Below are 16,141 nucleotides of genomic sequence, written 5' to 3' on the forward strand. Positions count from 1 at the left end.
TTTGAGTACTTTTTCTATATTTAAGAAGAAGAATTTTAAGAATCTGATTTTCATTTAAACTATTCAATTATTTACCTTCAAAGTACTTTACTTGATGATAATTACGACTTAAAAAAATCAGTCTGTAACCCCATAATGGTTTTTATGGTTTTAGATTGTTTAATAGGTATGTGTTGCATGTTCACTAAAAAATAAAGTAAAAACGATACAAATTAATAACGATGAAACTATATGTAAACTTAAAATAAAAAAGATAACGAATTGAAAAATTCTATAATGCAGTAAAATATATTTTCACTAAATTAGATCGGTACATACAGGTTAGCTTTCGATTTGACTAAAAATTAAAAAATACTCTGCCTCAGAATTAAAATAAAAATGGAAGCTAGGTATGTTTAACTTTTGATTCGTGTAATAAAATAATCCGGCAGCCTAAACGGTTTCACATAAAATTATAAATTAAACATGGCGAACCTACTAAGATTGAATTGGTACGTTTGTCGATCCCAAAGACCCTCGAAACACAAGATTTTTTATTCATATTATTTTTCAGATTTTCTTTGTTCTAAGTTATGCTAAATTTGTTTACAAATTTACTCATCGTGATTTTAGGCAGGTAACTGCATGATTATTTCATATTTCACTTAAAATAGGTATAAAAAAGATTCCTGACAAGGTCGCAGATCGACAAAATTATAATTGAATACTAATTTTTACAAAGCGTTTTCGAATTAATAGGGGTGTGTAGGGTAAGGGTAAGGTAACGAACTCGTCAAATCTAATATGTGACGTTACGTCAAAATTACAAATAATTCTAGTCGATTCCTCTTGTCGTGCCGACAATGTTGTACAATAGTATTATTAGGAGTTCGCGTAATTTGTTCCTGAGATAATTTTGACCAAAACGGTGGAGCATAAATTAATAAGCCAATTCAATTTATTTGTAATCCGGCAGTGCTATATAACTAACGATAACTACAAAAACAATTATTTTTTGGTGATTTTTGTGAACTAGGAATTGAACACCTTAATTTTGTTCAATTTAAACCCAGAACTGAAATAAGTAAATGTTTAACCTTTTCTGAAGAATAAAAAGTTTTGTCTTTGGTTTACGCCAATAGCTGTAGTATTTAACTCCGCTGGAATTTTACCGTCGAACTTTTACAGGAGTATACTGTGAATACTTTGAAAAATATTTATATTTGGAAAAGTGAAATTCAAACAAAAAAGAACGCGCTAGTCGAGTACCTCGACTATCAGATACCCGTTACTCATATGTTGGCGGTAGACAGATTTAGGCGTTATGGAAGTTAGAGTAGGCGTGGCAATCTTTTTTTTGGGTTAAGCAATAGGTACTGATGAGGACAATACATTTCAGTTAAAATTTGTATTCTAGCATCAAAACTGTAGGAGCCACAGTTTTGGGAGATCTCAGCGTTCATCCGGACGGACAGACAGACGGACAGACGGACATGGCTAGATCGAAGTGACTTCTGGACGATAGGTGATAGAATTATCGTCTTTACCTTGCACGATTCACACCTGTCTCCTAAATCTCTAATACTTGATAAAAATTATAAAGGCATTTATGAAAATGTGCTGAAGAAATCTAGCCCAGACGGAAAACTAATGACAACACGAATGCTGATAACAAGATATCCGTTAATCAATTGTCAATGATAAGATGCGAATAAATTTCGATTCAATTTCTTTAATGCCTTTAAATCGACCTTAAAGCTAGCTTGACTAGATTTGTTACTTTAATGGCTAGTTTTATGTAGCCTGTTCAAGAGTTAGCTCTTGTGACTATTTGATTTTTCTTGCATCGGAGGGAAAAATCTAAAAAAAAAATGTTTGGGAATCTTGCAGAAAGTGTAAACCTTTGAAAATTAAGCAATAGAGTTTAATAAAAATATTTTCCCTATATATATATATATTTTGTAAACTCGGAAACGCTGCTACACACTTTCCGACGAATCTAGTATACCCTTTTACTCTACGAATAACTGGTATAAAAATCTCCAAAACCTCTATCTCTATGTTGGCGTGGAAATAAGGAATGTTTTAAGTTATATTAAAGCTGCGTATATAAAGACAAGACAAGGTATAGGATAAATCCAACCTATTCGCGAAATTTCCAATGGCACAGCCGTAGGCGACCTTGCTGGTAAAGTTTGATGCATGCAAAACCCAGGCTTTCCTGCAGGAAATGTATAATTAACAATCCTTTTATATCACAAAACTGATTTCTTGGCTTAATTTTAAATATAAATGTATTTCTCGTAAGACCTTTGAGCGCAAATCCAGTGATCGAAATTTCAAGAATATATTTACTTTAGGGCGTTGGAAATGCTTTCTTCTGTTTTTGGGGATCGCTCCTTGACTAAATTTTTGATCTTATAATCTTAACGCTACCTGGTTTTAAAGAGTAATAAAACATATCGCACATATTTAAATTTAATTATTTGGTACTTACTTGCACTACACGTTTCTTCAGATTAACTTTCTTAGATATCTCTTCAAGCATTTTTCGGCTTGGATTTGACTCCGATTGATAGCATTCATACAAAAAGTTCAGTTGCTCCGGGAGTATGGTTGTACGTAGGCGTTTGTTTTGTTTGGATGAAACATTAACCGGAGACACAGAAGACCGCTTTTCCATCTCGTTGGCTTTGTGAACCGATTCGTCTTTTTGGCAAGCTTTCTCATCATCATTAAAAGTCAGGGTCTGAGAGTTGTTCTCTATCATGGTGGCATCCAGAAAGTCTTCAAGGTTGTGTAAATACTGTGACTTTTCCTTGTCATCTTTTTGTAAGGATCTTGAGCTCAAATATTTGCTATCATCATTAACTGCAATTAATGAAGGTGCCATTAACAACTCTTCCGTTATTTCAACAGATTGAACGCCGTTGGTCTCGGTTGTATCAGCTTGAACTAAGTTGATGTTAATGCTGTTGTTATTAAACTTTTCCACTGCACTCTTACTTTTAGACAAAGCATTTTCCTCGCATGGCCTGTCTATGCTGAATTGTTCTTCTTGTTCATCTTTTTGTATTTCTGTTGCCTGCTCCAATGATCTTTCGCCGATATCATTACTAACTTCATCTGTCGTGGGTTTTGGCATCTGCGATGACGGGTTGTAGCCTGGGCCATCAGGCATTGTTTGGGGCGAGGCAACTAACTGAAAAAACTTTTTTGATTCGTTCAGTTGATAGTACTGCAATAGAAACTCGATGGTTGGCTTTTTACTGGAGCTAAAGAGATGCTGTTGCTTTGATTTTGTCTTCAGGGATGCCTCTTCTTGTGTGCGATAGTACTGCAGTAAAAAGTCGTAGTTACTGACCTTCTTTAATTCGCTCTGCTGATAGAAATTAGTTAGGAAATCCATATCAAAATCAGATTCATTTCCTTGTTCTTGGGTTTGAAGCTGCAGTGCTTTCTTATGTTGTTGTCTCATGAGAAACTGCTGTTTCAGTTCTGCGTTCGTTTCGTTTTGCATAAAATAATTATAAAGGAATTCGTGCTTCTTATGTGCAGCCTCGGGTTCCGATAAGGTCGGCATGTCATCTGCATTTGAAGAGCTATCCGAGTATTTTCGTTTTTTTGTTGGAGGTGGTTGATGCTGAGGCTGCTGCTGTTGAGCCGCTGCTTGTTGTAGACTTTGCAGTATGCAGCCGAACGGGCCGAAGTTGGCATCAGGATTGGAGTTCTGTCCTGCGTCTGAAAAAATTTTAGCTGGATTCATCAGGTGAAATAGTTGATGCTCCCGCAATTTCTCTAATTGGTTAAACTGCATTTCGCATTTATCACAGTCAAACTTGGGAGGCCGTTGTGGATGGTCCAAACTGTTGCTGCGTTCTCGTTGGGGTGGCGTGGGAGTCGTGGATGGGCTGAAGTCAGTTAGAGAAGAAGACTTGGCGAACAAATGCTGTGGCGAGGGCAAAGCGCCAAATGATTGCTGTGCGTACTGTCCGGCCAAAGGAGCTGCAGAACCAACGGTTGACAAACTTTGAGCAACTACTGTAGAGCCTGGCGGACATATGCCAACATGGTGTATATCCATGGAGGAATTCGAATCTTCTGAGCTTAAATTCTGTGCTATTTGAGCAGCCGCGATTTGTGCCTTAGCCGACTTTTTGTTATTCTCCTCCTTGAAGCAGTGATTTTTCTGATGACGTATTAGCTCGTAGTACCGTTGAAACACCAAGCTGCACTTTTTGCACGCATAGTTAATGTTTTGTTTTTTTGTCTCCTCATTTTCAAACAAAGAATTGTTCGGTTGGTTTTCGTAAATCTTGCGTTGCTTTTGCCTTGCATTTTGAAACCAAACTACTATAACTCTAGGAGATAGCAACAGAAGCTTACTTAAATACTCGAGATCACTGTCTTTTGGGTATGAATTGTTCTCGAAGAACTCCTGTAAAACCTTTATTTGATAGTCTGTGAAACGTGTGCGGTTCGCTCGCTTACCACCCGATGTCGACGATGAGGAGCTTGACGAGTTCGAAGAATTACTTTCGAACTGGGTGCTAGCACTGATCGAGCTCGAGATCGGCGTTGAGGTCTTGTCGAACGTTTTTCCAACAATCTGCAGTTTTTTTGGTGGCCCCATGTTACTGCCCATGTTTTCCAATTGTTGATTTATTAAATCATTCATGGTGCCGTAAAGATTTCCTGCAGCTCCACTGTTCGGAGTAGGAGGGCGCGACATTACATCGGAGCTACCACTCTCCGATTTTGTTTCAAAGATATTTGTTTGCTGTTGACTCTGACAGTGGGCCGAAAGCGAAGAACCGGCGAGTAAGGATTGGTCCTGCGAGACTTCCGTGTCTTGATTTGTAATGGGTTGTTCTTGGGGATCCACAAGTTCCTGTTGATGCTTTAAAAAGTTAAAGTTTGAGTGCTGCTTTGTCTGGAATGCAAAATCATTTGAACCAATCATATCATCCTGGGGCTCTGACTTTATATGTCCATCCACAGGATATGGCAAACCTGGCTCCTTGCCCCCGTGCTGTCCAAAAAACAAGTTATTACTTAAATAATCGGATATGTTGCCGCTCGAGTTTGTTGATTCTGGGCGAGATAAAGGTGTTGAGACTGGGACGGTAGCAGGGAATAGGACAGGCGCCGATTGTATTGATTTCCCAACAGCGGATACTCTTGTAGTTGCGCTTTCCTTAGGGATTACATTAGTGTTAGCAGATGGTGCCGATGAAATCGTTGATGTGGTCATTGTCGCTGATATTGGGACGCTACTGGTATCATTTAGAGGCGTAACTTTGGCCTGACCTGTACGTTCATACTCTTCCAAGTTAAGAGTTGTCGACGGTGGATTATTAAAATTGTAGGGAGAGTCCTTATTGCGTTGTCTTTCCTTAAACAGCGTGTTTCGGAACCAGTGTTTGACCACCTGCAATAAGGAATGTTGTTTAACAGTGATTCAATGTAAGCTTTTGAGGTCTTACTTTCATTGGTAGATTTGCTTTCTGTGACATTTCCATAATGCTCTCTTCGCTTGGGGAATTATTTATGTCGAAATGTGCCCGTAAAATCTTTAACTGATCATCTGTGATTCGCGTTCGGGCTCGCTTTTGGTTGCTGGCCAGCTGTTAAAATCAAAAATAGTTAAAAATTAAAAATATAAGACGCTTAAATTTAATTGTCTTATTAACAAAGGAATACACATTATATGTAATAAAGATAATGGAAATGTTTTATGATTATCTGGTAGCTACGTGTGACAGAATGGTACCAGCAATTGAGAGTGAAAGGTTAAAATTGTGATTTATTCAGACAGATCTAAAACTCAGTTTTCTAAGACATGTGTGCAATGCACATTGTGCACAAATAAAAAATTTTTTGTTCAAGATATCTTCTTCAACAACTTGATTCTTAATGCAGTACCTGAGAGTTTGAATTGACATTGTGCTGAGGTTGAGCTGCGACTAAAGTAGCTTTAGCAGAGTCCACCGGCAAGGCGTTGACCCCGCTGGTGAGCTGAACATCAGTTAGCCCTGAAGAAGCTGCTACGGTGGACGAGGTAATGATGTTATTTTGGGCTGTTGACGCGGGAACGGCATTGCTGCCGGCGGCACCACCGCCGAATACCAAGGGGGGAGCCAGGTTCATGAAGTTCAGGGACATCAGGTGGTGAAACTGCATTAGATTAAGCATATCTACTGGATTTATCGGTAGTCCCGATGCAGCAGCAACGGCACCAAATTGCTGTTGCATATTCTGAAGGTTTTGCAGATTTTGCAGACCCTGAAACAATTACTTATTAGTGGCATGACCTTTAAGGGTGAAAGTTCCTTGGAATGGCACTACCTGCAGGTGTTGGGAAAACTCTCCAGCTGACAGCGGCAAGGCTTCGGGGTGGAGGCCAACAGCTTCTGAGTTACCCTGCTGCTGCTTGAGTAGAGCTGCGAAAGTAGCGAGGTATTGCTGTTGGGCCTGGGAGTCCACAGACATTGGGCTAGGTGACAACAGCCTTGTTTCCTTGCTCTGTTGCGAGTCTAATCGAAGCGGTGACACATCGTTACCGATGACTTCTGAAACAAATCAACGAAGGTTCATTAATAGAGTTCCAAAACGATTTGTATGAAATATTTGTACCTCTTTCTAGCGCATGTGACTCCCCTAGAGGAAGCTTGTGTGCTTCCTCGGAACTCAATGTTGGCGTCTGTGGACTGCTTGATCTGCCCGATGGAGCTCCATCTTCTGAGTGCGCTTGCTCCATGTGCTTCTGCAGCGCCTGCGTGCTGCGGAAGTTGCGTTGGCAAAGAGAGCACTTTGTGGCATCCCGCATTGTGTGGTAGAGCATGTGCGTGGTGAGCTTTTCTTGAGTTTTGAACGCCAGCGAACACTGTTTGCATCGATACTTATACACATGGCGCTCGGAGATAACTAGGCTCATGTGTGAGTCCTGGAAGTGGGTGATCATAGCTGAAATGGTTCTGAAGCTCATGTAGCACGGACGGCTGATGTGGCTTGCTGCAAGACACAAATACTCTCCATTTTGTGAAGGGAAATGCTGGTTCTGTTGCGCATGCTGAAGCAGCTGTTCCTCGTGCTTGAAGCTGGCCTCACACTGCTGACAGGAAATTCCTTGCATTCCCACTGGAAGGCTTGAGTTAGTTGCGGTGGTGCACTTATTTGTGTTGGCACTGGAGGGGCTCTCACTAGGTGGCGGTGCTGCCTCTTCCTTCTCTGTATTCGCGTAAGGAGCTTGAGGGACTAGGTTTAATGCATCCGTGCTCTCGCTTTCACTTTTCCAGGCTTTCTGATCCACTAGCAGCAAGAGCCGAGAAAGACCATCTTTGGTAACGCTGTGAACGCTTGTCAAATGGGCCTCTAGGTATATCTTTTCCCGAAAATGGTTTTCTAGGCACAGGGGACACTGCACCCCCACTTGAGTTTCCAGGACTTTTGGCGACTCCGGACCTGCAGAAGGCGTCGCCTGATGGGCAACCTCTTTGGTATCCTCTATACCTGCCATCGGATCGTCCTCCTCTTCAAGCCGCTCCCGTTTAATAGCCACAGGGCCGTCACCGGCATTCGCGGCCAAGTCCTTGTCTGCTTCACCGGTATCCTGTGCCGGAGCATTAATAGCGGCGCACCGTTGTTGCACCGCAGCCAGAGCAGCTGCTGCAACAGCTGTTTGGAAAGCCTGCAGAGCGGCCGTGTTGGTTGGTATACTTATAAAGTCATCACTCTCAGCACATGGGTGCTCAGTCTCAATATGAGACGCCATGTCGCTTTTCGATTGAACGAAGTATTCGCAGAGATTGCACTTAAATACAGTAGTAGGAACAGGGGCACCCGAACCAAAGTTATTAAGGTTTGGAGATGAATTGTGGCCCAAAGATTTGCCACCCGGTGTCGCGCAACTGGAGGGAGAAGTTGGTGAAAAAATACTGACATCAGGAATTGCAGAGACTCCTGACGCAGATGATGCCGCAGCATAGCTGGCATCCGCGGTGGCTTCGTTGGTTACAGTTGTCGACAAGTTAAAGCCAGTCTCGAATGCAATATCTGAAACATACAAAATATAGTAAGATGTGCCAAGATTAATTTAAACAACTTAATTAAAATTTACCCGAAGATATATAGTGCTTTGAAACATAAGTAACACATAGAACTTCGTCTAATTTCTATGCCTATTGTTTATGGCTAACGATCCAACATCCAATCATACACTCTAGTTTAAAACCAATTGTATCTTATAGAAGTTAAGTCAAAAGGGAACGCTATACTCGAGTACCTCGAAATAAATATACCTTTGACTAGAGGCGAAAAAACATCGATGTTTACATTTTTATCTAGATATGGACAATAGGTGATTACTTAGTAACAAGTGGTCAGATCCTAACAATTTTCGGCGAGCCGTTATGTATTGACAAGCGGAATAAGATGTAATAGAATCTACATGGTTAAGGCCATATTTCTAGCTTTAAAAGCTTCTGAGATATCAGCGTTTAGCGTGGTTGATTTTGTTCAATTTGTGGGCGGTAGAGTATTCGTGGCAACTTTTTTTTAGTTCAATTGATAGGTGTACCTACACCCAAAAAAATATCTTCATTAATACTATACTATTGAGTGTCAAAAAATCTTTGATACGTAGACCCTAATATAGGATCACTTTGACACTTCAAAAAAGTTTTTTACAAAAAAGCTTTTTTGTCACAAAAAAGCATTTTGCCGCTTTATAAAAAAATGTAGGCGACAGAGTGCTAGCGCTCTGTTTTTGAAACACGGCGCTAGCTCTCTGTTTTTTATACATGGGCCTGAGGGTTAGTGGTTCGTGTCCCGCTCGTGACAAACTTATTTTTCTTTTTTCTTTGAAACCTGAAAACTTTTTAAATACAACTTTATTATTAAAACAAGGGAGAACGCTATAGTCGAGTACCTCGACTATCAGATACCCGTTACTCAGCTAAATGGAGATATGCAAGCAGCAAAGCGAGATTAAAATGCGCCACCTACCGGCGGTATACAGATTTAAGCGTTATGGGCGTTAGAGTGGGCGTGGCAAATTTTTTTTTGGATCAATCGATAGGTATTGACGAGACCAATACATTTCAGTGAAAATTTTTTATCTAGCATGAAAATTGTGGGCGTCACAGGTTTTTGCGGTTTGTGGGCGTTAAAGTGGGCGTGGCAAACTTTTTTTGGGTCAATCGATAGGTATTGATGAGAACATTACATTTCAGTTAAAATTTTCTATCTAGCATCAAAACTGTAGGAGCCACAGTTTTGGGCGGTTTGTGGGCGTTAGAGTGGGCGTGGCAGTCTACTGAAACAAACTTGCGCTGCGTAAGAAGCTCAGGAATCTGCACGCCAAATCTCAATAGCCTAGCTCTCATAGTTTCCGAGATCTCAGCGTTCATCCGGACAGACGGACAGACGGACAGACAGACAGACGGACATGGCTAGATCGACTCGGCTGGTGATCCTGATCATGAATATATATACTTTATGGGGTCGGAAACGCTTCCTTCTGCCTGTTACATACTTTCCGACGAATCTAGTATACCCTTTTACTCTACGAGTAACGGGTATAAAAATGTTAGATAATTTTCTTAAAAATCTTACAGCGTACTCTGCATCGGCGCGTACTTGAACCTGGGACTTTTCGAATCAGAGACAGACACCTAACCCATTGGTCTATCGCACATCGTTCCCGCGGGGGTTTAGTTCAAATGCCATGATAACCGATACTTGAGCGCAGTTAGGAACTCGAACAATCAAAAAAGCCCTTATCGGTATCAAAGTATCGACGGTTCTAGTCAAAACTACACTTTTAAGGCTCAAAAAGGATTTTTCATACAATGTAGGATATTTTTGATATTTATTTAGGATCTAATTGATCCCAATAACACGATCCTAGGTGTACTTTTTTTTCACCCACACTAATCAAATTGACACTCAAAGATTTTTTTTGGGTGTATATAATATAATTAATATATTAACGAAAGCAATACATTTCAGCTAAAAATAATTTCTTGCATGAAAACTGTGGGCTCCTTAGTTTTAGGTAATTTGTGGGCGTTAGAGTGGGCGTGGCAATTTTTTTAAAGTTAATCGATAGGTATTTTTGAGACCATTACATTTCAGTTAAAATCTTTTTTCTAGCATGAAAATTGTGGGCGCCACAGGTTTGGGCGGATTGTGGGCGCTAGAGTAGGCGTGGCATTTTCGAGTGACAAACTTGCGCTGCGTACAAGGCTACGAAATCTAAATCTGAAATCCCAATTCTCTACCTATGATAGTTTCCGAGATATCAGCGGTCATATTTACGATTATTTGAAGTTTGTGGGCGGTTTGTGGTCGATGCAAACTTTTTTTTGGGTCAATCGATAGGTATTGATGAAAGCAATAAATTTCAGTTAAAATTTTTATTCTAGCATTAAAGGTGTAGGAACCACAGTGTTGGGCGGTTTGTGGGCGTGGCTCACTGACGAATCAAACTTGCGCTGCGTAGAAACTTTTATAGTTTCCGAGATCACAGCGTTCATACGGACAGACGGACATGGCTAGATCAACTCGGCTAGTAATCCTGATCAAGAATATATATACTTTATGGGGTCGGAAACACATCCTTCTACCTGTTACATAGATTCCGACGAATCTAGTATACCCTTCTACTCTATAAGTAAACTCCACTCCATTGTGACCAGTACGTAATAATCTTAGAGCCCAAAAATATATTGTGTGTCTTTACCTCCCGGCTCTCCCCTAACGAAAGGTCTGAAAAATTATTCAAAATAAAAAACAAGAAAGGAAGTTAACTTCGGCAAGCCGAAGTTTTTATACCCTTGCAGTTATAAGAAATAATCAATGTTAGTAAATGTTAAATTTTTAATTTCTGTAAAATTAAATTCGTAATGCTGAAAAGTTAAACTATTATATATCCCAGAGTAAAAGAAAGAACGATCCCAAACAACAAAGCACAATTTGTATACCCTTGCAGAGGGTATTAGGATTTTAGTCAGAAGTTTGCAACGCAGTGAAGTCGTAGAACGAAAGTTTACTATTTTGAGCTTCTTATTGCACATATATGGTCCCAAAGACCCTAAAATCAAAAAAGCATTCATACAAACCCTCAAACAGAGGGACAAACATTTTCTTTTTAAAAAGTCCCCCCAAATCTTTTTTTTGGAATAACTTTTGAATGGAGCATCGGATAGCATATAAGGTGTCATTCGACGCGTACTCTTAGTAAGAATAGATCTAGGCTAATAGCCGGAGCATTTATCCCCACCAGACCAAACAGCTCAAATTTTGTAAATTTTTATACCCGTTACTCGTAGAGTAAAAGGGTATACTAGATTCGTCGGAAAGTATGTAACAGGCAGAAGGAAGCATTTCCGACATAAAGTATATATATTTTTGATCAGGATCACTAGCCGAGTCCATCTAACCATGTCCGTCTGTCCGTCCGGATGAACGCTGAGATCTCGGAAACTATGAGAGCTAGGCTATTGAGATTTGGCATGCTGATTCCTGAGCTTCTTACGCAGTGCAAGTTTGTTTCAGCAATGTGCCACTCCCACTCTAACGTATTGAACGTATTGTACTCATCAATACCTATCGATTAACCCAATGTGCCACGCCCACTATAACGCCCACAAACGCCCACAAACTTCAAAAATAAATATAATAAAATAAATATGAACGCGGATATCTCAGAAACTAAAGAAGATAAAGAATTGGGATTTCAGATTTAGATTCCGTACGTGATTTAGATTCCGTACGCCTTGTACGTGCAAGTTTGTTACGCAAAGATGCCACGCCGACAAACGTCCCAAATCTGTCGTGCTCACAATTTTAATGCTAGGTAAATTTAAAAATTTAACTGAAATGCATCGGTCTCGTCAATACCTATCGATTGACCCCAAAACAAGTGCCACGCCCACTCTAACGTCCATAACGCCTAAATTTGTCTACCACATAACCATATATTAAGATCGCGGGTAGGTGGCGCATTTCAATCTCGCTTTACTGCTTGCGTATCTCCATTTCCCTTTGGTCCCTTTAGCTGAGTAACGGGTATCTGATAGTCGAGGTACTCGACTGTAGCGTTCTCCCTTGTTATCATTCGTTACTATCAGACCCTCACATCAGGTTTTCAATTCTGCGGCTATATATAGTAGTCGCCTTCGCACACTCTCCTGGTGCGCTTCTTCACTACGTGGACTGCCGTCTACAGTGATATTAATCATCAAGACAAAATCCCATTTACACCTTTTTAAAATCTTTAAAACAAGCGGGCGCTAGCCAGAAACAAACTATTTTTTCGGCCAATCGATAGGTGTTGATGACAGCCATGCATTTCGGTTACAATTTTTATTCTAGCACTAAAACTGTAGGAGCCACAGTTTTGGGCGTTTAAAATAACCGTGCGCTGCTCAATAATCTCTGGAATCCGCATGCTTTATCCCAAAATTCTAGCTTTTAGAGTTTCCGAGGTCTTAGAGTCCATACGGACGGTTTTGGGCGTTTTGTGGGAGTGGCAACATTTGTTTTGGTCTATCGATAGAATTGAAGATCAATACATTTCAGTTAAAATTCCTTTTACACTTCTGTCTGACAAAAAAAGTCGCAAGTACGATTTTACAAAATATTTTCAACTGTGGCCGTAACACGAGACTCTAAGTTTTATATGAGTAGTGTGTATAAAAATACAGTTTTTTTTTGTCAATGACAGACCCAGCCACAATGTTTTATAGAGTAGTACAAAATATAGTACTCAAAAATTATGAGAAAAGAACCAACCATTCGATAAACAGGCACAACTCGGGCTAAAGGTGGGGACAAGGGGAAGCACCAGCCGGCGATCGCAGATGGGAATCCGCAGGCACAAGACTCCTCAGCACATCTGAAGCAGGCAGGAACACACGGAGGAAATCATTTGGTCCTCATTGTCTACATTTTGCATATAGACCCGAGACACCCTACATTGGTGTAGAGCAGCATGTGCAATTATCAACATCTCAAAAGGAGTGGGCGCAGGTCCAGGTGCTGGTGGCAAGGGCAAGGGCAAGGGCAAGGGCAAGGGCAAGGGCGAATCTGACCTGGCTTCAAATTGATGCGGTGCGGGGAGCTGTTATGTGTGTTGCCATATATCCGCATTGCCGTAAGAAGTGGCGGTGGAGCGGCGACTGTTTGTTGTGTCTCTGCGAGGTTCGGTCTTACTGTTCGGGGTTTGGGGTTTGGGGTTCGGCGATCGGTGTTCTGTGGTTAGGTGCTATGCCTGCGGTTCGGCCCTGCACGACGCCGCGCATCTGATATGGGAATCTCACACTGCGGAGTGGAGTGAATTTGTTTGGCCTTTTGGATTGTGGGCATCGTACACCTATACCTATACCCAAGCACAGAAAGACTATCCTGAGCCCCAGCCTCAGCCTGAGCCTGAGCCTGAACCTCAGCCTGAGCTGCTGACTGAGACTGAGACTGGTGTGGAGCAAAGTGTGCACGTCACTAATTGCAAATTCGATGGATACACATAATCGTTTTTGCATTCTTAAGTAATTTGTAATAATTTCCTTAAGGGTCAGCGTCAGCGTATAAATCTCAGAGCGCATATAAGTCGCTAAAGGAAAAGAGAGGGCGAAGACGAGAGCCAGGGCAAAGAAGAATTTACGTAAACGCGACGATGATTCCGAACGTGAGGATGGGTACGAGGACGAGGCCAGACAAAGACGAAAACGATAATAATCGAAGAGCGAGGCAGAAGAAATTGAACTGAAATCAGCGCTTAATGATGAGTTACGAACGAACGAACCGTATTATACAATGCAATATGGTTATGGATTGTGGCAGGGGAAGTTTTTGAAAACCATGAGCAGCGTTTGTATTTATGTTCATTTGTATGCACGTGGGATTGAAACGAATACGTATTTTTGCATGCTTATACACACAGTATGAACGCATTCGTAAATATGTCTACGTATAACCGTACTCCTTTTAATTGATTGCTACCACCCACACAACAATTGATTAGAGAACACAAATTTGAACAAAGGGGAACAACAAATTTGATAAAAAAACCTTAATTTTCCTTTGGAATTGCGGAGGGTCAAACGTGGTTCTAGACACATAGTTTCTTGAGAAATATTGCTTAGAATTTAGAATTTAGTTTGTGTTTCACCCAAACGATATAGAACTTTTTTTGCTGCCATACCAATGTTCCAAATTCAGGGCTACTGAAACATTCAACAACAAAAAACCAGTATTTTTCTCTTGCAAATGCGAAGGGTCAGACCTGATTTGCAAGACATAGCTTACGTTCTTTCCCTACGAGTGATCACTTTTTTTTGCGCATACAAATCGACCAACCCTAACATGTATCTATATATCTTCCCCGGAAAGTTCACATTATTTTGAATTGTTTTATTCCCGGAAAACTTAAGTCGGCGAAGTCCTGACCGAAACAACTTTGAATAAGTCCGATAACCACGATTTTTAGTTCAAATGGAAAAAAAACAAGGAAGAACGCTATAGCCGAGTACCTCGACTATCAGATACCCGTTACTCAGCTAAATGGAGATATGCAAGCAGCAAAGCGAGATTAAAATGCGCCACCTACCGGCGGTAGACAGATTTAAGCGTTATGGGCGTTAGAGTGGGCGTGGCAAATTTATTTTTGGATAAATCGATAGGTATTGACGACACCAATACATTTCAGTCAAAATTTTTTATGTAGCATGCAAATTGTGGGCGTCACAGGTTTTCGCGGTTTGTGGGCGTTTAAGTGGGCGTGGCAAACTTTTTTTTAGGTCAATCGATAGGTATTGATGAGAACAATACATTTCAGTTAAAATTTTTTATCTAGCATCAAAACTGTTGGAGTTACAGTTTTGGGCGGTTTGTGGGCGTTAGAGTGGGCGTGGCAGTCTACTGAAACAAACTTGCGCTGCGTAAGAAGCTCAGGAATCTGTACGCCAAATCTCAATAGCCTAGCTCTCATAGTTTCCGAGATCTCAGCGTTCATCCGGACAGACAGACGGACAGACGGACAGACGGACAGACGGACATGGCTAGATCGACTCGGCTAGTGATCCTGATCAAGAATATATATACTTTATGGGGTCGGAAACGCTTCCTTCTGCCTGTTACATACTTTCCGACGAATCTAGTATACCCTTTTACTCTACGAGTAACGGGTATAAACACCTCTTAACGAGGTAAAGGGTCGTGACAATCGCACCTTCAACATACAAAAAACAATAAAATTTTGTTATGAAAATTTTGTTATACATTCGACTAAATAAATACACTTCTTTAGATTTTATATCTTTTTTTTTGTGGAAGGTGCGATCGTCACTAGTTTTTTTGGTTTGATCAAATATAGCTTTTTAATTGATAACTCGAAGCCTTACTAAAGAATTTCATTATGCTCGGGCGTGTCACAGAAATCTCTTCGGGGAAAGTGTACGTAACCATCATTACAAGTATTTCACCCCGACTCACAAAGGACACAATTGTAGGGCAACAGGATAGCTTTATTCAAAATTGTCCTTAAAATTTAAAAATTTTTTTTTTTTTTGTTTTTACGATTTTTTAAAAAATAAATAAAATTGATTAGAAATTTAAAAAAATTCGACAACACTAGTTACCACTGACCACGCCAGAGCCTGTTTAACTTAGTAATTCATAGCTTTTAAAATAATAATGGGATTGGTAAGATTCGCAGCATTTTAATAAGTATCTATCAATTAAATCAAAATCAATTTACGCTGAAAATATTCAAAGCCTGAGCGCCAGACGCACTTTAGCGTTATGGGCGTTAGAATGGGCGTGGCACTTCGCTGAAACAAAATTGCATACATATCCTCATTTCTTACACTATTTTTGGCAAACGCAGTCTTAGTTATTATTATGCGGATTCTGTAACACAAGTAAGATTTTTATTACATTATATGGTTTTGCTGCAGTGGTGAAAACGTCTTGGCTTGCTGAAGTTAGCAAAACATCGAAACAATCCATTTTTTGCAGTATTTTTACAGAGTTAGGGTGGAAGTGGAACTTACGAGCTTGCGATGCGTAGGATCGCTAAGCTTTCAAAGTCTCCGAGATCTGAGCATTCAGACGGACCGACAGGGAGACGCACAGACAGAGAGGGCAGGGCTAGATCGTT

The 16,141-nt window shown here is 40.5% G+C and overlaps 1 protein-coding gene across 9 annotated transcripts in view; it reads right to left on the bottom strand.

Moving 5' to 3' along the window:
* zfh2 (Zn finger homeodomain 2) overlaps window positions 1-16,141 on the bottom strand; it is a 59,797-nt gene that overhangs the window by 3,194 nt on the left and 40,462 nt on the right. For 7 of the 9 annotated variants that reach the window (XM_070997197.1, XM_070997196.1, XM_065867425.2 and 4 more), the window contains 5 exons: window positions 6,616-8,034; window positions 6,328-6,551; window positions 5,905-6,264; window positions 5,466-5,606; window positions 2,477-5,410 (listed from right to left, as the gene is read on the bottom strand). In XM_070997197.1, the coding sequence (XP_070853298.1) occupies window positions 2,477-5,410; window positions 5,466-5,606; window positions 5,905-6,264; window positions 6,328-6,551; window positions 6,616-8,034 (5,078 nt within the window). Of the gene's footprint in view, window positions 1-75; window positions 185-2,476; window positions 5,411-5,465; window positions 5,607-5,904; window positions 6,265-6,327; window positions 6,552-6,615; window positions 8,035-16,141 lie in introns of all 9 variants that reach the window. The other 2 variants (XR_010654691.2, XM_017088656.4) reach the window with 2 other exon arrangements.

This window comes from Drosophila suzukii, chromosome 4 (genome assembly GCF_043229965.1).
Source record: "Drosophila suzukii chromosome 4, CBGP_Dsuzu_IsoJpt1.0, whole genome shotgun sequence".
NCBI classification, from domain to species: domain Eukaryota; kingdom Metazoa; phylum Arthropoda; class Insecta; order Diptera; family Drosophilidae; genus Drosophila; species Drosophila suzukii.